The sequence below is a fragment of the Leuresthes tenuis genome, unplaced genomic scaffold (genome assembly GCF_036924035.1).
Source record: "Leuresthes tenuis unplaced genomic scaffold, fLeuTen1.0.hap1 SCAF_21, whole genome shotgun sequence".
Lineage (NCBI taxonomy): Eukaryota > Metazoa > Chordata > Actinopteri > Atheriniformes > Atherinopsidae > Leuresthes > Leuresthes tenuis.
In genome coordinates, this window is record NW_027325375.1 from 24,967,560 (window position 1) to 24,990,167 (window position 22,608).

At 40.8% G+C, this 22,608-nt stretch overlaps 1 protein-coding gene across 5 annotated transcripts in view; it reads right to left on the reverse strand.

The window, feature by feature from the left end:
- The window catches only part of abr (ABR activator of RhoGEF and GTPase), a 114,755-nt gene that overhangs the window by 48,247 nt on the left and 43,900 nt on the right, over window positions 1–22,608 (reverse strand). For 4 of the 5 annotated variants that reach the window (XM_072375725.1, XM_072375722.1, XM_072375723.1 and 1 more), the window contains exons 2-7: window positions 21,136–21,317; window positions 13,758–13,856; window positions 11,544–11,729; window positions 5,554–5,661; window positions 4,647–4,707; window positions 395–447 (exon numbers count right to left, since the gene is read on the reverse strand). In XM_072375725.1, the coding sequence (XP_072231826.1) occupies window positions 395–447; window positions 4,647–4,707; window positions 5,554–5,661; window positions 11,544–11,729; window positions 13,758–13,856; window positions 21,136–21,317 (689 nt within the window). Of the gene's footprint in view, window positions 1–394; window positions 448–4,646; window positions 4,708–5,553; window positions 5,662–11,543; window positions 11,730–13,757; window positions 13,857–17,311; window positions 17,876–21,135; window positions 21,318–22,608 lie in introns of those variants that run through there. The other variant, XM_072375726.1, reaches the window with a different exon arrangement.

Sequence of the window (22,608 nt, forward strand, 5' to 3'; positions counted from 1 at the left end):
TCTTTGCGTATTTTGCAGTCGTGAGAGGAGCATAAACTTAGCTGTCAATGAACAGATTGTGTTCTTTGTCTGGCAGCTTTATGCAAACATATTCATGCAATACCACAACCTAACGAGACACATCCAGGCGTCTCTGCTTGCTTGACTGGCAGTATTTGATTAATTTTCTCGCTCAAAGCAGTAGGTTTTGTGAGGCTGGGAGGACACTGTGATAAACAACAAAGCCGGGCTTAGACGTTTCAGCATTTGAGGTGGTATCACATATTTAGGCTATACATCTTCTCTCATAAATGGCTTGACAAACTGCCCATTAGATGTTATATATATGGTATATACATTCAGAAAACAGGTTGAGCTGATACTTGAAAACTGTTAGTGCAAGTTGTGTACTCACATGAAGGACCAGGGTGCTTCTGGTAACACGGTCAATCGGCTTGTAAAGGAGAGCTGTGGGGGAGAAAAGGGCTCTAAGTCAGTGTTTCTGGCATATAAGTTAGCATAGACACACTCACACAGAGCAGGACCACAGCTCAAACAAGGACAACTTCTCCCACTCAGCTCACACTGCACTTAGCGTCTTACACATGATACGACTATCACATTGTATTTCAGCTTAATCACAACAGCATATCAGTTCGGCTAAATCTCGGTTAAATGTGACCTCCTTGAAAGTGGGAAAACAATGTGAAACAATCTTCATGTAGGGGTTGAAATAGCATTTTGATTGTATTGTTCTTAGTCGCTACACTGCTCTGAAACAACTCTACAGCTTGTCGAGGCAGCTAGGAGGAAAACCACTGTCTGCCTGGACACAGGACATAGAGATAGTCCCACTGAAGCACATGGATGCAAACACCACACAAATGGATGTATCTATAAAAAGTGCAATAAGACTGAAATGTGCCCACATGCCACCAATCTCGCATCTGAGCCTCAGTTAAAGGCTGCACCGCCACACTTGGCTGGTTTCCCCAGGGCTGGCGTTGCTGCTAAGGTGGTGCGAACAGCAGAGGCAGCTAACACACATGACAGCTCTAGGTGAGAGACTCGTGCAGATAGAGCTAAAAAAGCTAGAGAGAAAACAGAATGAAAATGACATTGAGAGGACAAACGGAAGAGACAAAGAGAAGGAAATCAAACATGCAGATGTGTAAAGAGAGATGAAAGGTGAAAAGAAACTGATATATAGAACTTTCACTGAATTGCCACTGTAGGTGCTGGGTTCCAGGGGTCATCTAATGAAATCAATGTCTAATGAATGTCAAAATATTAATGTGATCGATATCACACAGCAGTGTAAAAAAACAAAATCTACCGCAGCATAAATGGTTGGAAAGCAGCTGACAATGTTCCACTCTGTGATCAAGCTAATCTCCATTTATGTCTGTGAGAAATGAAGAGTTATGGTGACTTACTTCCAGACGGGAGGAAAGAAAAGCTAACCAAGTGAAACAGAGAGAGGAGAAGCACCTTCTGTATGCAAGGAGAGTTGTCCCAGCCAGACAGTTCTCTGCTCCAAAGGAGAGGTCGAAGCCCAACAACACCTCCCCTGAATGATACATTCATCTGTTTAAACTATGTAACAATGCTCTCTTCAGCTGTACAGACATGTTATCGTTTTCTTCTTTACTGTTCGGCTCAAACTTCTTCTCAGTTTGCGTTCTCTGTACCTAATCCATCAACAGTAAGACATAAAAGAGTGAAAGGACATCAAGCTTGAATCTGCTGTTGGGGCTTATTCCATCAAACTTCATTCACTCTTTTGACTCTCTATACTAAAATATACACACGGTTGCTGTATAAAACCAAAGGGAACATTCTGGAGAGCCTTGCAGGTGCTATTTGATCATTTATGCAGCCTCCGTCAATGGTCATGGCTCAGTGAACCAATACTGCTACCGCCAGGGGGGATTTACTACAGATCCTGCACGGACTGCAAGACAGAGAGAGAATATTGAATGGTGCGTGCAGATTTATATTCAAGTAAAATAACAAGTGCCTCTGAAAGGAATGCATGAGTTGAGTTCAGCTTGCTTACAACACCAGTGCCAGATGTTGGAGTGTAAGTGCTTCATGAGCATGTTAGCTGCTGGTGCCCGGTTGGAGCTCCATGTCTGGACTACAAGCAGTGATACTCTGAGCTAAACGCTAACATCAGCATGCAAACTGGTTCACAATGTAAATGCTAAGATGTTGATGTTAAGTGTTAAGACTACAACATGTATGTAAGCAGTGTTAATTCGCACCAAACACAAAGTACTGCTGATGCTGATGGGAATATCATTCATTTTGTGGGTCATCGGTCATACAGAGAACATACTAGTAGATAAAAAGTTAAAAATAATCAAAGTCAGATTCATACTCTCAGGTCTTTTAATATATCAGTCTGGACAAAGTCTCAAAAGCACTGTGTTCTTTATGTTTAACTGATGACACATTTCACAGCATTTGAAAAGCTAAACAACCAGACAGCCTGGTTCATGAAAACTTTAGCAGACTTCTTATCTATTTCTCAACTTTAACCTTTGGTCAACAATCAGGATTAGGGAGGATGTGAAGACGCAGAGACAGAGAGGATCGGATGCAGGGAGGAGGATTATTGGAAGTCGATGTCCTGTCACAGTGAGGTGCGTCTGATTGGTCCTGTTCTCAAGGTCGCCTTGACGACTTGGCTGACAGATAATTCCTCTTTGCTAACAAGGGCATGAACTACGTGGGGAAAAAAAACCCACTGATAAGGTGGCACATACATGACAGAAAGTCCACAACTAGGTAAGGGGGACTTCATGTCTCAGTGTTTGGCAAAACACTGGAGTACCAAACACCAGGCTTAAGCCATAAAAAGAGAACTAAAAGGATGGAAACAATGGGTAAGACATATGAGGATTCAGTAATAAAGAGAAAACAGTTAATAAGCAGAAAAAGAGTCCTCATTTAGATGTAAAACAGGATGTTTACTGGATTTAGTACTTGTATTTCTATTTGTATCCCTTTATTGGGAAGAGTAGACAGATTCAACAGTGAGTCTACATGTAAACTAGCCTGAAAATATTCACAAAGGGATGATGTGGGATGATTATACTGTGATCCAGTAAATTAGGAGGAGAGTACAAAAACAGACAGACGGGTACAGGTAAGATAGACAGGCAGCATGTCAAAATATGGAAAGAAAAGAGAAAAAGAGGTGGGTGAGGTCGAGAAATCCCTCTGATATCTGGAAAGCTAAGTAGGGGACTGTAATACAAAAGTAATCAAAGCAACTACCTTGGGTGCTGACACACTGACTGTTGAAGGAATATGAAACTAGCTTTGTGCTACTATACATAAATACAAACCTGAGGTAAAGCATACAAACTGCATAGTCACCTGGAATACTGAAATGTAGCCTCAGCAGGAATGACGAGAAAATAATGTGATTAAACACTCTCACTCAGTCGAGGCTCTCCCATTTAAAAACACATAAATTAGCAACCACTGTACCACACAGGTACATGCAGCTGAAAACTGACACACACATGAACGCTCACCTAGCTTCACTTTAATCCTAACAAAACTGTGAAATTCACACATTACTGCATGTATTGGACAGTCCACAACAATTCCCCTTATCTCTTGCAGCATAAGATTTACCCTCAGGCACAATCCCCAAAAAACGCGTAAGTTTGCACAGCGTGAGCAGAGTACAAGCACGTAGCAGCTTCACAACACACTTTCTTGCTCACACACAAATCCTCTGCTCTGACCCTTTGCCGGTGAGCATTCTCAATAAGAATCAGCCTAAGTCCAGCATTAACGCCGACTTAACGTGACCAGTTTTTGAACAAACACAGAAAATGATGTCCTCGTTCATCTTCTACATGAAAAGGCAGTGGTGTATGTAAGTCTCAGTGAGAACCTGCTTCTGATGCTTTACATGAAACTCCTTTTAGCGTCTCAATGCACAGGCTCAAGCACATAAACATATAGAAAAGGCAACTTAAGCCATTGAATGACCATCAGGCAACCTTAAATAACTATCCCAACTTCACAGCAAATGTCATATTCAAACCATGTCCTGTGGAATTAAAGCTGTAAATATCCTGGCTTACAAAAAGAAAAAAAACGCTCCAAGTTGTCTCCATCAAACAGCGGCAGCTCATATAATGCAGTCGTTACCGTATGTGCAGTTACAACACAGTCGGAGGATCAGAAGCACCTCCATATCCCTCTTCTCCTCTCCTGACTCTGCCTACTGCCTCCTTTCTCAGGCATAGATACAGCAAGAGAGAGGGAGAGTGTGTGAGAGCGAATTAGACAGAGCAAGAGTGTGTGCATGAGTGTGTGTCAGTGTTAGTGTGTCAGAGTGGGTATGTGTTTGTGTGAGAAGACAGCAGGTTCAGACATACTTGCTGAAGCCCACCACTGCATACACAAGTAGAAGGGGCAGGATTGGATTTTTAAAGCAGCAAGCCAGCCTACACACACACACACACACACACACACACACACACACACACACGCACACGCACACGCACACGCACACGCACACGCACACGCACACGCACACGCACACGCACACGCACACACGCACACGCACACACGCACACACGCACACACGCACACGCACGCACGCACGCACGCACGCACGCACGCACGCACAAACTTACCCTCCATTGAAATTGTTGTGGTACAATCTTTGGAATCTTTAGGGCCTTTTACTTTGAGGTTCTGCAAGAAACAGGAGAGGGACAATCCGTTTGAATAATTGGATAAAGATGTGCACACAATGATGGGCTTACTGAACTAATGTGTATGTGTTCACGTTTAAGCGGATTAAAACACCGGATGTTTTAAGTCAATTTCACACTGCACAATTTTCAGCGTCGTGAGATCATTGAATTGTTCATACTACACGGCACGTTTCTCTTGTGTGTAGAAGTCATAGTGCGTTTAAGCTTCATGGCTGAACGGCGGCAGTGAGGTCACACGGTTTAAGATTTTTCAGAAGACTTAACCATGGCACTTCTGACTGATCCACCAGTTCTAGCTGTCAAACATGTCATTTCATTTCTAAATGCTAATTAACTTCATCATGTTAAACAATCCTTCACAATATGTTGATGGAGAGTTAATCTTCTGTTGAGAACACCCACTGCTCATCTGTCCAGATAAATGTATAACTGCTGGTTCCAGCATGTGTTATCTCAGTGTTAACCAATGTTCCTCAAAATAAGACCACATTTCCGATAAACACCGTTGCCCTCCGTCTGAAAGAGGATGTTTCGACTTGCTTTGCTTCCCGTCTGTGTTGTCCTTCATTTGTTTCTTCTTCTACTGAAGGAGATTTATGGTTTATGGTGCTTGACATCAAAGAGGGTACAGTCTATTGTCTAAGTACTATCGTGTAAAGTTTGACACATTGATGTTGTCGAACAGAACCCAACAACAAACTTTCTCATTACAAAAAGAACTAAAAGCACATAATCCAAAGAGTGCTGAACAGTTACTTGTAAGACATGCTTTTACATCTTTCCTTTTGGCATTTGATCCTCTTTTCTTGGAAGGTGAACTTACCTCAGATATCTTCTGAAACTGGATGTTGGCTTGGCTGCATTTCTCCGCCGTCTCTAGTGCGACTTTGTAGTTGTCCACGAAGGCCTTGTACACCCCCAGCTGGCTGGCCTGCAGCATGTAGGAGGAGATGGAGCAGAGAAGGGTGAGGTAAATGGTGACACGGAGAGAGTAATTGAGGCAAGATAGTTGCATTTACTTTTCTCCCATTTAATCCGAGTTGCTTAATGAACACCAAACCACTTTTTTTTTATTTCCTAATTCTAGCATATTTGCAGCAATGCAAACACAAAGCAACACTTTGTACGACTTGCATTCACCTTCAGTTACTGCTCCCATACTTTTGCACACCACCCAATTCAATTAAGATTCATAAACAGCTGTGGCATATGAAGTCATTTTTATTCTAATCACAATGTTGCCTGATGTGGAGACTTAAAAAGACCTGCACACAGAGTTATAGTCAATGTCCACAGTCTAATCACGTCTAATGGCTATGTGCAGTCTCTCCTGATAGACAAAGAGTCGGTCCGTTTCTCTTTTCTGTTCCATTTCATTGACACCCCCCCTCTGCAGAACTGTATGTGCATTGTAACACAAGCTGCAGACCAGCAGCGCATGAATACGCATCCTGCTACAGCTACGCTTGAATGCAGGGGCAGAAGAGCTGACTATCAAAGCGAGACTGAATGAGTAATGACTGAAAGACTTTTTATTTTTGTTCTTAAACTCCTCATCCTCCCGTCCTCATTTCCTCTTGTTCAACTCCCCCTCAGAGATGTTGAAAGTTGGGCTCAGAGAGGAGACAAATGAGAACCATTCAGCCCTGTATTGCATTTCAAAGATGCAGATCTGTTTTTCTTAGTATTGACAAAAAGTACAATTATTTTGTGACATTCCGACTCCCGACCTGAAGTCAGCCAAACAAGTGTTGCCATCTATACCTAATCTCATCATAGCTGGAAAATTTATTTTGTGAAAGCAAAAAATCTGAAGGAGAAAAGAAACTTCCACATTGGATTACTTCATTTCCAACAATAGATATTTGGCAGCTGGTCTGGAAAGTTTAAACCAAGAAGAGTGACGTTGCATCAGCCATTCATCAGTTCATCTTGTTGCTTGGAGAAGTTTCTGTCACTGTGAAACCAGACCTCGAGCAGCACTTCAGACAAAGTGACAACACTTCACACAACAGGTCAAAGCGGCAGGAGGGAAAACAACAGCTTAGGTTTGAGAAGGAAGGTGGGAAGGAGAAAACAGACAGAGACAGAGAGGGGGGGGGGCAGCACTGGAGTGCTGACTACTAACTGCCACTTTCTCCTCATATGGACCACAGAAAGTTGCAGTTTGTATTTCAAACTGTTTCTTTTCGACACAGCTCCGAATTATACATGCTGTTTTGAAGCCCAGATCGTGAAATTAGGTTTAGTTACACAATGATTCTAACAAACAATTAGACAATGATTCATTAGACAATGATTCTAACGACCAAACCGAGCTGTATCATGTACCAACTCTGACAGTCCTGAGAATTCCACTGAGCCAAAAAAAAATTAAATACTCCTGCTTGCACACATTAACGTCTGTTCAAATCATTATCATACTTAACTTTGTAAGTCTAAAAGAAAACATAAGCGGCACGTGATGAAAGAGGCTAATTAAAATAATTAAAACTTACAGAGGGAAATCCCAACACACATTCTCTGCTGTCACTGGCTGGCAGGCTTTAGTTCCCCTTTTTGCTAAACTACATCATTCATGATTGATCTTTAACACCTCAGTGAGCTGACGTAGGTAAACCACACCAGTGGGTTCTCACTACAGCACTCACTGTAACATGGTGACACCATGGCATTTCTATCCAGATAGAATTTAGATCTCAAAGACTGATTTTGTCCCATAATCAGCTGTAAATACCACAGCTAAGATTCTCACATTCTCTCTTCATAGTTTCATCCTGAAGAAAACACTTGAGGCAAGAATAAATAGTTAGCCTTATCAAGCAGAAATTCCTCAGCTGAATGCTAAATACAGCTACTGACAACACTGAAATGAGCATCTAAAGCAGGTTAATGAGTTTATCAAGTTCAGCCTCCTAGTTCAGAATGTAAACATGGTAGCATGTGCTAATGTTGCATGTAAATATTCATAAACCAAAACAGTACTGGATAAATTTCAGTTATGGTGGATGATGAGGCTCGATAAAAGTTTAATGCATCTCCACAGTGATTACAATTATCCCAGGGTGGGATAAAATCTTTGTCTCAGACTTTATGACCAAGTGTTGGCTTCATCCTGTCTGCATAAAATCTGGCAAATGGCAATCCACCCAACAGTCATTTCCTGTTTTCTGGACCAAAGTGAACGCCTGACAGAAAAACACAAAGGCTCGCTATTAACTTGGCTTACCAGTCCGCTTTATGAAAGCAGTGATCCTCACATCCACAGTAACAGAACACCTGGCTTTACAGTTAATAACAAGAAGCATAAAAAGATGGGGGCAAGTTTTCAAATATGTGATTGACTTATTTTTCTTTTTATTCCAAAAGCCAATTTAAAACAATGCCCACCCTACATTTAATCCCCTCGCTGTTTCTGCCTGCAGGGACATCAATAATTTGCTTAGACAAACGCTACCCTGGCAGTCACAGGCTGCAGCTGAGCCCTACCCTTGTTTGAGAAAGGTGAGAAAACTGAGAGCTATGGCTGTCTTTTATCCCCTTTGAGGCCGTTTTCTGGAACTCCGTCTCTGTTGCTCCAGTAGCCTCCATGCTGCCATCAAGAAGCAGTAGGGAGCAGACCAGCTAATTACACTGCCATCTGTACTCTTACCCTGCCGCTCTGACTAAATGTTTTGGTGTCACACAACATGTGCGCACATATACAGCACAGATGGGAGCTGATGACTGCACTAATGGGTGACACTTGGTGGTGCAACTCCTGCAAACCCCAGAGAGGAGGAGTGCTGTTGTCAGGAAGTTCTTAAAGTCTTAAGATATATACTTAATTTGTTCTACTGTTAAATATCACACTCACACTGTCAATTAGTCTGTCATTTATTCACACATTTCCCAGTGTGCAAGTGTAGCAGAATCTTGAACAAATAAATGTTTCACCAGTTAAACTGTGTTCACCAGTTTAACTAATAATTGTAATTTACTCTAAAGACAAGGAAGTCATCTATAACGTGGCTATGATTTCTTACAACAGTACTTTTACTTTTGGTAACAATACCAAAACAATAGTTGTTTTTTTGTAAACAATATGTTTTATATTATGCCTTTAAATCGACACTGACATAAACTATCACAGCAACAAATAAGTGTAGTGATTTCAAAGCTAATGCTAATTAGCCATTAGTGCAAAATAACTAGAAATGGACAGGAGTTTGTGTTTTTGAGTATTTGGTTTGTCCCCTGTGCTAATGTGTTAGCTTGTTAGCCAGCTAACCTCAACAAAGAAATGCAAACTGTTGCCAAATGAAAGTGACACAAGTAAAAATTCCCAAGTTTCAGATGTTTCAACTCTGTGACAACTAAGTAGCTTAACAACATCTTAAACCAGATATATCTTCATATTCTTCCAGAGTCTTACATACAAAAAAAAGAAAAACTTGAGAGATTCCAGGTTGCCTGTTGTTAAGAGCAACCGATAAATAAACTTGAGGTTACAACCTTTGACATGAGTCACTTGTCAAAGGTGACTCAAAGGTGACAGTGACATGCGGGCAATCAGATCAGATTCAGCTCATGTAACAAGCTTAATCCGACAAGAAATCGAATCGGATCGGGTTACTTGCGATCGAATTAAGACCCCGGGATAACTGATCCGATTGCCCACTTAACATGCCTGGAGACTTCAGTGTAGTCGAGCGTTCTGCGCATGCTCGAGATTTTTTCCCGCGATCATCAACTGGAAGTCAAAGGAGACGATTTTACTGTTGTTGTTGCTGCCGTCAGAAAGAAACAAACAACTCGATGGAGAATGCGCCGTTGTGTATCGCGTTTGTGCCATAACCAGCTCATCACAAATGTAGAGGGATGTAGCTTCATCTTGCTCTTCGGTCGCCATCTTTCTCGAATGCCTTAGTTTTGTTGTTGTTGGTGGTGAAGACGTTAACAGGAAGTGGCTCTATTAGCGATAGTTGAAATGGGTACAGCGCTACCTATCTACTGCGGTATTGCATGCTTTGTGCCAGTGATTCGATTCATTCACCGCCATGTAACAAAGGATAATTACCCCTTGCTCAGATAAGGAGCATAACCCAACTATAGCTACAATCGAGTTAATCTCATCATGTAAACCACTGGGGTTACTGATCTGATTCATTTTTACATCATACTGTTCCTGAAAACCAAAGCCGGAAGTTAGTGATATACTCCTCTTTCAGCACTTTATAAATGTGTGTCAAACCAAAAGGCCCCAGCGCTACGGGTAAGTAAAGCTATGGTTATAGTTTGACTTGGCCATTTAACAGGACCAGTGTCTACATTTAAAAGTACATGCACAGAAGGGGAATCGAGTTACTGACTGAAATATGTCCCATTGTGATCCAGTGGACTGTGTGAAAACAGCACTCAAGAGGTTCTATTGTGAGCTGTTCCACATTGAAGATAAATCTAAGATGCACCCACAACACTGACATGAACTTTCTCTAACTCTATTCTAATCCCTCTTTTTTTTTTTTTTTTTTAAATAAAAGATAAATTAGATTTTAAATGACAGCTAGCAGCCAAACAGAAATTACACTTAATCAGCAGCCAGAGGAGCAAAAAACATTTGAAACCTTCCCACAGTAAACATTAAAATAGAACCTAAAATCTTTGTTGAGCTGGAACAACATTTACTCTCGTTAAAGCAGCTTATGTGCTTATGGCTTGGCAAAAGATCATAGGATCTCTCATAACGGAACATCTCGGATCCAATGAGCAGGTATATGATACATAAGATCCAAAAACATGGATATACTCTATCCTCTATTTCTTTAAGAGAAGACCAAGTCATACCACAGCACAGAAAAGTAGGGTTAGGTTTCAAGTCAGTTAATTAGTGGATATGGCTGCTGAGTGATGAAGAAGTGATTAGCCATTATCCACAGAAAGATTTTTAAAAAATCCTTTTAAAAAAGGGTGTAAAAAGAAAATCAATTCAACATATGAATACATTGTACCTGTGTAGCAGAATAAACCTGCAGCAGTTCACTGCCACTTTTCTATGTGTTCGACTTACAGAGTTTCCAGTCCAGGAAAATTCTAACCCAAAATCTTTCCGTTTCGACCCGCTCTCACTGAACTAACACATTTATTTCAGTCACCACTGCATCACAGCGTTTACTACAACAAATCACATGTTCAAAAAGACCTCGAAAGTTAACATATTTACTGATCAAACCTGCTGGATTTTTCAAACTAAACACGTATTTTCTATTAAATCAACTGTCTGTTTGGATTTGCTTTTTCCTACTAAAAAGTGCATCTTCTGATATTTTAGTTGAAAGCTTAGATTACTGCCTGTTGCATCAGCTTTTTAAAGTAAAAAAAAAAAAACACACTGTGCAGAACATGCACATACACAATGATAAATAATAAGGTTTTCCACATTACATTATCAGCAGCAAATCTAACAATGAACTAGTCTAACTGCAGCCTTGAACATATAATATATATACACACACACACACACACACACAGACACACACAACGCTAACGTTGCATTGTGTATCAATGAAAAACATTCATTGTGTACCTGTTTAAGTACTGCAATCAACTGCGAATATGGCCAAAGTCTGCAGCATTTTTACAATTTTACAACCAAAACAAGAAGCCACAATCTACCACACGCAGTCAAATTTAGATCAAATGATTCACTGAGTATGAACAGTGGGAGGCAAGCCATTTCTCCTTTTAACAGCTATTTACAAGTTCTCTGTGAGTGACAGAGAGGAAAAAAATAAATAAGACGCACGGTCATTTCTGTGGCCACGTCAGACTCACCAGCTTCTGGAACAAATGTCCCACGGTGACCTTCTCATCCCACTGCTGAATGCTGGGCAAGAGGGCGTCGTAGAACTCTTTGTGGATCTCGTAAATGTCCTGGATTTTGTAGAAGATGGTCTCTATCTGCTGGATGGTCAGGACAGGCTGGGACGTTGAGACTGTGGCTCTCAGGGGCCGCATGGGCTGCAGAGGCAACACAAAGACAGTGAAAAAAAACTCAGATAATGAAGAAGCCATCAAGTGCACGTATAGAGTACATGAGAAATTAGCAATAACTTATATATGCCATGAGATTTACAAGTGCCGAAAACTGATTTGATTCCAACGTGGCTTTTGAGTACTCCGGGCAGTTAACTGGCCAATCTGGGTCATAACTGGACTAAAGTTTGAAAATGTCAGCCAGTGATTAGAATGTAATCTTTGCTGCTTAGCTGTTGGATGACTCCATTTTTCTGTGACGTTTTTGAGCAGGCAGCTTGTTCGCCAACTCGGTTAATCACAGAGATGTACGGAGTGGTCATAGTGGGTGGGGAAGAGGGCCTGAATTGCAGTGAAACACACAAAAGCTTTCACGTCAGTTCTACAAGGCTAACGATGAGTCAGACTCGTACTGATAACAGGGGGTGGATGAAAGCGCAACAGACAAGCTGGCTCATTTTTAAAAGCTGTGACAATAGCTGCCCCTAAGTGGTATATAAAATGATAAAATTCCTCATCAGCTTGACTAAACTTGTTAAACAGATGGCTTTCCACCCTCGTCCTCCTAATAAATCATCGATAGACCTGTGAATGTATCTCTCAAAATTATTGGTTACATTACAGGATGTGATCCATAAAGCTGTAACTAATGAACTGCTATCATAGATAATTCTTCTATATATGTATAAACTAGCCAACTCTAGTTATCAAACCTTTAATTAACCAGAAGGGATTTCAAGTGTCGTGACCAAGTCGCCTGACTTCAGCAGCAGTAGTTACAACAATAAACACACACATATACACAAAATGATTACATCGATACATCACTCAAACAACAAAGCTATCAAAACTATAAAAGTTTCAAACTAAAAACAGTGAGAGCCAGAGAATGGCAGCAGATGGGAGATTTTGCATATCAAACAATATCACAAGTTTCTTGTAGCTGATAGACAGCCTGATGAGGTGATGCTGCAGCACACATTACATCCCTTGGTCATCTGCATGAAAACCTAACTTGACAATTGATACTACAGAGAATGAGTAGATGTAGTCCTAGGACAGACCTCTGAGGAACACCCACCTGCAGAAGCAAGAAGTAATACCTTCTGCCTTCACCCACTGAGATCATTTTCAAACCACTCAAAAACATGAGCAGTAAAGCTGATAATAAGCAGATTCAACATATGTCCTCAAATTGTGCAGTTTCTGCAAGGATATCAATAAACTGGAAAGGAGAGGATCTTTTTTCTGAAGTTTTCCACTTAAGCCAAAGTTTGTGTCTGTAAAGCGAACAAAGAACAACTGACCTGTTCATTGTCTTTGACATTAAGAAACTTATGTCAACCAGACCTCAGTTTACCATATTGTCAAAATATCTAAGTAACAGCAACTGCCACCAGAAAGAGAGTAATAACCACCTTTAGTAATTCCTTCAAGTTTACCCCGCATGCTCGTTCAACACAGAGATGACATGATGTAAAAGGTTTGCAAAAGCTTCACATATCCTGGACTTGCCTGTCCTTCAGTAAAATGCAACTAAGCAGAAACAAAGCCTGATAATAAGAAATTATCTCTATAACTGAGGAAATGAAGGAGGATCAGAACAAACTTGTTGGTTAAATTGTATAATGTGTTGGTTAGTCATCACAGAGCGATATAATGGGAGGAACTGAGAACAGAACAGATTCCTGACAGTACCGCTCCAATCTTATTTCAACCTCAATGGTTGACAACTTAATAGTCAACTAAAAAGTTGGCAGATTTACTATAATGTTGCGTTTGACGACATTAGAACCATGTGTTGGTTAAAGTGCAGCATGCGGCTGACAGGCAGGATATGACATATTGTGGTAGTTTGGCCTGGGGAGGTGTGCTCAGTGAGCATTTCAGGAAACAGCAATGACATTGGTCCTGCTTTTAGTATGACCATTAACTGCAACAGCAGCGGTATGCAGGCAGCTGCATGACTCATACAGACTTAGTTTCCTACGTGTGTGTGTGTGCGTGTCTCACCAGCAAAAGTGCCTCCACTTGGTTGATGTAGATCTCCTCGCTGGCCAAGAAACCAGACAGCACCAGTTTCTTCATCTCCAGTCCCTTCTCTATGTCTCCCTGCAAGATGAAGCAGACCTGAGTGTAACTATTTCTCATAAAATTTTGAATACATTACACACAAACTCCAAAGATATCCAAAGCAACACCACAGAGTACCACAGCTAAAGCTTGTCTCCTGTATAATGCCATTGTAGTTACCACATCAGGTAAACATGAGGTAAATACACTTAACAATTTCAAGATGGCAGCACTTGTGTAGCAGAAATATTCAATTAATCTAAAAACATCTAAATAGCTTGCTTCCTTTAAGGAAAGGCTTATTCTCTCTGCCCTCAGGGAGCTGCAGTTTGACATCACAAATACAATCATTTTGACAAACAGACCCGGGACAATACAGGACACGTACGCATGTTTATTCCCTATTTTGCATAAAATTCTTTGAGCACAACTGTGAGAGCTTGACAAGGGAAAAAATACAGTAACCTAGTAGTTTTGTAGCACAATACTGTGAATAGTATGTACCTACAGTGGTGTTAGTATGTGGAACGCTTACATCAGCCGGCTCATGTTACACTATTTATATAGTGTGAAAAGCACACTTTCCTTCAGTTCTTAAGTTGTACATTTCGGGAAATAATGAAGAATCTTTGGCTCCCTTCCAGCTTTTAAAATTAGGTGATAACAAACTCAAATGAACAACACGCCATATTACACCAAACAAAAATTTAATTAAAAAAGACTAAATACAGAAACAGTGTGTGAAAAACATCGACCTCATGATTCAGCAGCCTGTAGAACCCCATTCAGCAGCAACTAATTGTTTTCTGTATGATGTTATCAGTCCCTCATATTCTTCTTTCCAACGTTGCATCAGCTCATTGAGGTTTGCAGCACTGGTTTATGCACAGCTCTCTTAAAGTCTCACCACATTATTAGAGTCAGGTTGAGGTCTGAGCTCTTACTGGACCATTGCAACACCTTGATTCTTTTCTTTTTCAGACATTCTGCTGTAGATTTGCTGCTGATTCTGTTGCATGATCCAATTTGCGCCCACTCCTCGCTGTCAAACAGATGGCCTCACATTTGACTCCAGAATACTTTGGTTCTGAGGATTTCATGACTGTAAGGTGCCCAGATGGGTACTTTGTTCTTGTCGCTCCAAAGGACATTGTTCCAGAGGTCTTGTTGTTTGTTCAGATAAAACCTTGAAAACCTAAGCTGTGCTGATATGTTCTTTTTAGAGAGAAGAAGCTTTCTCTTGAGAGCCGTTTGAACAACTTGTTCAGTCTTTTTCTAACTGTACTGTCCTGAACTTTAACATTAAATATGCTAACTGAGGCCTGTAGAGTCTGAGATGTAGCAGTTGGTTTTTTGGAGGAGCTCTCAACAGTGCACGGTCTGACATTGAGGTGAACTTGCTGGGACGTCCACTCCTGGGAAGATTGGCAATCATCTTGAATGTTTTCCACGTGAATAATCTTTCTTTCTGTAGAATGATGGACTCCAAATAGTTTGAAAATGGCCTTATAACCCTTTCCAGATTGATGAGCAGCAACAGTTGCTTCTCTAAGATCATTGCGGATGTCTCTCCTCCTTTACATCGTGTTAACACACACCTGAATGCTCAAGACCAGCAAACTACCAAAATTTATTCTATAGCTTCTATAGAGACACTGATGATATGATCAGGTAATCAGGTGCATTTGATTAGCAGCACCTGGCTCTTAATTCCTCTGGAAGCATGAAGAGCATGCTTAGTTTTTCCATACACTGCTTCAACATTTTGTCTTGGTTTTAGTTAAACAAATAATGACGCAATGTAATGAGTCATCTGAGTTTGTCTTTGCCAAATTTTACAACCTGGTAAAGAGCAAAGGAGCTTTTTTTAAAATTACATCCTGCAGCTCAAAATCTCAAAAATGAAAGGTGGTGTACACAGTTTACACATGACTGAAAAGCATTAGATAATACAAATTTATGGATAATGACAAAAATAAAATAAAATAAAGTGTGAAAGCGACTACAGCCATTCTCAGTTATAATAAAAAGCAGAAAGTAACTGGACACCTGTTCAGGCAGTGATTCACTCAGTACTGCAGAGACAGGTGTCAATGTGCATAACAAAGCAGCAGAAATCTGCAGAAAATTACCAATTCAAGTTACATATGCACCTTTAAGGAGGGCCAAAGAGCAGCTATAAGAGAAGAAAAGTTGATAAATCATTAACGCAGCCTGATCCCGACAGTGATATCAGCACAGCAGCGCTTCCTGATTAGTCAAGTAAGAAGCCATGAAGTCATCTGCCATCCACCTTCTGTCACTGATAAAGAGAAAGGGTGTACTGTATGTTGATGTGCCATAATTAGAGTCAACAGAATTCTTAATTACACCTTTATTATCAACTATAGTGGACATAAGCTGACTCTATGGTAAGTCACATAGTTTTTTTTCAGCTGAATTTTATGGATCATTTCTGTTTTTAATTAACAAACCATGGAAAGTTACCAGTTCAAGATATTCTTCAGTCTCCACCCCCTGTCAGGCTACATGTGTTTTACTGTCTCAGAAAGTTAACCGCACATCACGGTACAAACAGTACACAGTACAGTTTAAACCTGTATTATAAAGCCTCCATTTATGCCGGTATTCCATGAAAGAACAAGCTCAAGCTAAATACACCACCCTACGTGAAATGAGTCGCACTTTACAGGCTTAAGGTGCGAGAGCTGCTATTTTAAGAGCTACACAAAACATCTACAGACAAGTAGTGTTTTTATTAAAAGGGCATCCAATAGGTAGTTTCTGCAATGATGGTGTGAGACATGATGCTAGATCCCTGGCCTGCAGGTGGCTTGACCGCTAACTACAAAATAAAGTGCCGGACATTCAGTTTCAGTTACAAATATGTCACAGAAAGACGAAAAAAGAGGAGAAAAAAAAAAGACAGGAAGAAGATTTTCCCTCCGCTGTACAAAGAACTACTGTGTGACGAGGGCAAGATGAGAAATACACGAGTGGTGAAAGGACTTTTTCCATAGCGACCAGCTCCTGTGAGCGTACTTCTAAACAGAAAGTACCTAGTGCAACCTCTGTTCTAATTTTGGTGCGATAAACGTGCTGATACCAGTCACAGAGCAGTGTAAGGCAGCGTTTTTTTAGTCAGTTCATCTATTGGGAGGAATACACACTCAAACTCACTCTCAGAGAAGTTGGCAAGAGAAACATAAAAACAGTCGTATCCATAAAAGCAGGAAAGTGCAGAGCCATGTGCTCGAGAGTAGCTGCCTCATCAGACACTTAACAGTTATCACACACACTTTTACAGCACAGATGGCTCATAAGCACAAGGAGCAGGATATAGTGACGCCACATAATGCCAAGACTCCAATTACAACCGTACATTTTTCTATCAATAGAGCAGCTTTCAAGGCCGGTCAGGCTGTTGGCACTGTGAGTGTTTACGTGTCTGTGTGTATATTTTCCTGCATCCAGCTGTCTAGCCCCTGCCTCACCTTGAACTGTCTATGTGTCGGCGTGAAGGGATCTAGCTCCCCATCTCCGTATTCAAACACCTCTTCCTCCTCCAGCACCCTGTCCAAGTAGCACAGCACCTCCTCCTCTTCCTCCTCCATGGTTCCTTCTTTCTTTTCCTGTCTTTCACCACCTCCTCTCCTCTTGTTGCTTCTAATTCCCCTCTTCAGGCCCTGCCTGGACTCATCAGGGTTTTCCCTTCGGAGCAAGTCGTCTGGACACCGAGAGAGAGAAAGGGAGAGGACTCCGCCTACACAACCCCACCCCCTTCCTCCGCTGGGCTTCCTGGTGTTTGTGTGTGCGCAAGCCGCTGTTCCACCTCGGTCGATGAGGTCTGCCCTCTCTCGACATCCGCCCCTCCCCTCACAACAAACACTATCCAGCCACTTCCTTCATGGCAACACAGGCCGTTGCTCAGCAGCACCAACAGCTTCAATCTCTTTATTTTGTTCTTTATTTCTGTCTTCCGTTCTCTTTCGTTAAAAGCCATTTCCTCATTACACGCAGGTTCTCCCTTTCTCACACCAGCATGACTATCTGTCTCTCCTGTTCTCTGGCCATTGTCTTTTTATTGATCTGCTCAGAGCTGTGGATGTTGAGCTGGGGCCAGCTAATGTACAGCTGATTTTAATCACAGGTCACATAGTTCAGCAGTTTTCAAAGGCACAGCATGGGAAACGGTGTTTAAAAGATAACACATGTGCACCAAGAAAAATTGAGAGATCAGTAACTGGTTTCTAGAAATTAAGTAACAAGCATGAATAAATAAGACTCCAGATGTGATATGATTTATATTTGAGTGCATTTATGAATGCAGCCCATTCACTCACTAGAGCTTCTCACCCCTTTCCTTTCCCCTGTGTTGTGTGGGCTGATTTCCAGGGGGATCTTGCGAAACTCCTAGTCTACTTTGGTGTATGCACATCAGACTTAGAAAAGTCTTCCAAGGACTTGGAAAAGTAGACACAATTATGCTTCTGGCTTGTATTTCAAGGTCAGCACAATTATCAGCCATTAATCTGTGTGGAAACGGTCATTAAAGTAGAGGAGGAAACAGGAAAGAAAACAATGCCAGACCTCAAGAAAGAATGAAAAACAGCCAAAATGGCAAGGATAAAACTTAAAAAATGATATAAATAAAATTATAACACTTCGACTTTCCAGAAGAATAAAGAAAGAAATCCTTCCCCTCTTCCACAACAGACAGATACACAGAAACTATGATTCAAAAGCATTTAACCGACTAAGAAGAAAGCTTAAATACATAAATCTTCATATTCATCATATTGAACGCAATCTTGTCGTGGAAGTGTCAGCATTTGTGCTCTCATGTTTGTGAGTGAAAGACGCAAACTTAGCAGAAAGATAGGCCAACATAACAAGAGCGTGAGGAGAATCTATGATGCGCAGTGTCACATGTGTTTCCTCAACAAGCAGACATTTAGAGCAACTGCTCTGACTGAGCCTACAACAGAGAGGGCGCATACACCCATAGATGTAGAAATGTGGGTCAAAGGTTCATGCAAAATGGAGACACCAAGAGGCTTTTTTCAGATGCCAACATACTATCGCTCATTATTTTGTGAACTTAAATAAGAGAACTTGTGGTATTTGGATTCAATGTAAACATTTTTCTTTGCATAACACCATCAGCACACGTAGTCTAGATTATCAATATCACAAGAAAAGTAAACGCAGGTCATTTTGGTTCTACTCTACCTAAAAAAGTCCAGTCAATCTTTGGTTGCAGTGATTTATTTTAGTTCTTTCAATACAACTAAGGGATCCCTGAATTTAAAGCATCTGAAAAAGAATGAGCATCTTTATTTTTTTGTTTATAGAAGACGGCATTAACAGAAATATAATTTCCCAGACTACACTCCTGGGATATCCCTCTTTAGTTCCTACCCCTACTGGGCACTAGATGGAGACACGTCTTCAGTTACACGAGCTAGCCCAAACCCAGAATAACTCACAAAGAACACGTGAATAATAAGCTTAATAATTGATGTACTACCTCTATTAAAAACAGATCAATGATCAAAGCCTGAGCCTATTTACAAAACAGTGATTATAGAGTATTAAAACTTAAAGTAGAGATGGGAGTAAACAGAGCCAAGGTGAGTGAGCAGGCTGATTCAAAGAGCAAATAAATCAAGTTGATGATGATAGGAAAATAACAGTTTGAGATTTACTCTTCATTTCTATTCAGTGTATATGGAAGAATAAAGTTAATTCTTCCTCATGAATGAAAGTATAAGTTACCAAGTGTTTGGTGACTGTTTTCAGCTAGCACCAAGGGTTCTCTGAGGTGCCAGTCGTGTACACGCGATGTGGTAGATAACATAGGTGACTCAGCAACAACTCAAGCACAATGTAGCATCAAGCAGGAAAAGACTCCAGCTAACCTCTCACCAACTGTAGAAGGGAAAACTGACAGGACCCAGACTCTGATCAAATAAGGAACTACAGACATGCTTTTAACTGAAAATCTACAAAACAACCGCAAATGCATTGCTACTCCACCCTTTAGATAAAACATCCAAGTAAAAATAAATAAATGAACACAAACAGGAAGTACAGTAACTCTGTGGACAACCTCAGTCCTAAAATGTACAATTTATACTCAAGCCCATCTGGTTTGGTGGTCCTTTCCTGCTGCTGTGAATGCACCACCTGCAGCAGCCCGCAGGCTGCAGGCAGTCCAGCTATTGTGGCTAAATGTTAAAAAATGACAGGGGGGGGGTGTCAAGATCCAGCAGCTAAAAGACCTGGAGTGACACAGTCCCAGGTGAAGCTCCTACTGCTGCCAATAAGGACTAAAATCCTGTATGATTCATCAGCTTTTATTGTATTGTAAATGAGAATGCAACAGACCTTCTCAAACAATTTGATGTATTACACATAGTTTCTGAATATTTCTATTTGTATTTTCTACAGTATTGATATTTCTAGACATCTATGATGCAAGTTTTAGTTTAAAGTGTCCTGATGGAACATGGTCAGTGGAAAACAATGAGGACTTTTACAACAAAGGGTAGGTTGATGCTTTTAAGTTTCCCACATGTACATATCTACAGTTTTTAGAGCCTGTAACTCTCTGAGGTTAATAAATTCCTTTGTTGGGTCTTATCTCCACACCTGAGCTCTGAAGGAAAACACTGTGCATGAAAAGTGAGAGAACCTTGCATTAAGAATCTAAAGTTTAGATGATACCTGCTTGATTTGACTGATATCAGCTAAAACTTCAAATTAATTTTGGTAAAGAATGAGGACTGTGGCTGTTGTCCCACATGGCTTAATGTCCTGTGAAAGATGCAGCAAAGATGCAGCCAAAAGTCAGTGTTGTTAGCTGAATTTACATAAAAATGACCTGTACTAAGGTGTACCTTAGATTCACCTGTGAGAAAAACAAGAATAATGGGATGCTGTGTAGATACAAATGTTTTTGCATGAAAGCAGGAAATGTTATCATGTTCCAAACTCTGGACTTTCCAGCAACAGTGCTGGACTAACACATAAGCAAATAAATCAAATCATTACTTATGCATTTCCAGCTACTTGATAATATGCCACGATACTATAATTCTGCACATTATATATTTAACACAAGGTAAAAGAAAAACATTTCTTTAGATATAATAAAATATACATATCACAAGCATCAGGCCAGTGATTTATGCCCCCCCCCCCAAACTGTTACACTGTTTCATCGTCAGATAATGAGAACTTTCACGTGCGAGGTGAAGCACAGAGGATGGACCCTAAAAAGTACATCCCTGTGTATTAGCGCTTGTGTCCTTACCCCAGCCAGCAGGCCCTCTGGTGGTGTGGGCGAGACCGCTTCTCCATTGGGCCCCTGGGGGGCACCCAGCTGGGGCGACATGGTGGGAGATTCATCAATATAGGGCAGCGTCTCTGAGCCGTCCTGGGACTTGCCATCATCTGCTCCGTCCCCCTCGTAACCATCTGTGTTATAGTTAAAGTCTGGAGTCCAGGGAGAGAAGTATAGAGGGGGAGGACAGACAGCAAGGGGAAGGGAGAGATGATTGAGGGAAGAAAAAGAAAGATGGCGTTGAATATTAATCACAAAAAAAAAAAAAAAGGCATTGAGAAATAAACCAATATTTCACAAGAAAGTACGTTGTACAGGATTCATCCATTCATTATGTGCTAATATTTAAAGCTGCTAAAGATTGCCAGCACCAGGGGCATCTCCTATTTTACACCAATCAACCGCTGAGTTGAAAAGGCTTCAAAAGCAGCAAATATCACATGTAACTCTATTCATTTAAATTTTTATTTGGCTCTATGGAATCGCAGTCATGACGAGAATGATGCTGTCTACGAAAGGACTTCAGCCCCACCTTCAAAAGAACACTGAGGAGGAAAACAACCATGAGTTATATTGTGGAGAAAGGGGAAAAATATCACTGTGCTTCGAAAGCAGACATCTGGACAACAAAATTATTCAAATTCAATCAACTTAGCGGTGAGCAAAAACTAGATAAATGTGCCCGAGCAAAATGTAACACATTGGTAATAGAACTAATATAAGGAACCGATATAGCAGTTTCCACACTGACCCAACACCTTCAACCTCAAAAAACAGCCAGCCAGACTAATCAGTCAAGAATTGATGAGTTGCTTTCAATTTTGTGCTCCAACCTAAAGACAAGAATAATCAAGTCTGTGGTAATTTTCAAAGCTACGAATACACAGCCTTATTCAGTTGTAGAGAACCAACTTTTTCCACTTGGGGCTAAGAAATAAGGTAATGCACTGTCTACAAAAATGGTCGCAGTGGTCACGGTCCGCAGCACTGAAGCTCGTTACAGCAGCCAGCTCAGTGAGCAAAAACAGATAATGCAGTAGGAGGTGGGATAACTTCTGTAAGTATATGCCCAACTAGACTAAAAAAGTCTATGCTCTGCACACATGCTTCACAGTTCCTGTCCAGTACACAGAAAACATAAAATACTGGGTATGGGTAATGGTACATTAATGTAGCTGAATTCCCAACACAGCAGCTCTAATTCAAACATTCTCCTGTTTCTTTTGTTAAATGGCTAAATGCAGCAGAAACTGCAACTGAAAATCAGACCATTAAGACTCTGTGTCAACTTATAGCATTTCCAGGCTGTTGCTCTGCTCTAACAAAATCCTGATTTTATAACCAAAGCATCGTCAGACAAAATCACCTAACTGTGATCATAGAAAATATCTGCTCCTCCATCTGGCAAGTGAGCATATATTTGTTTTCTCTTTTCTCTGTCTC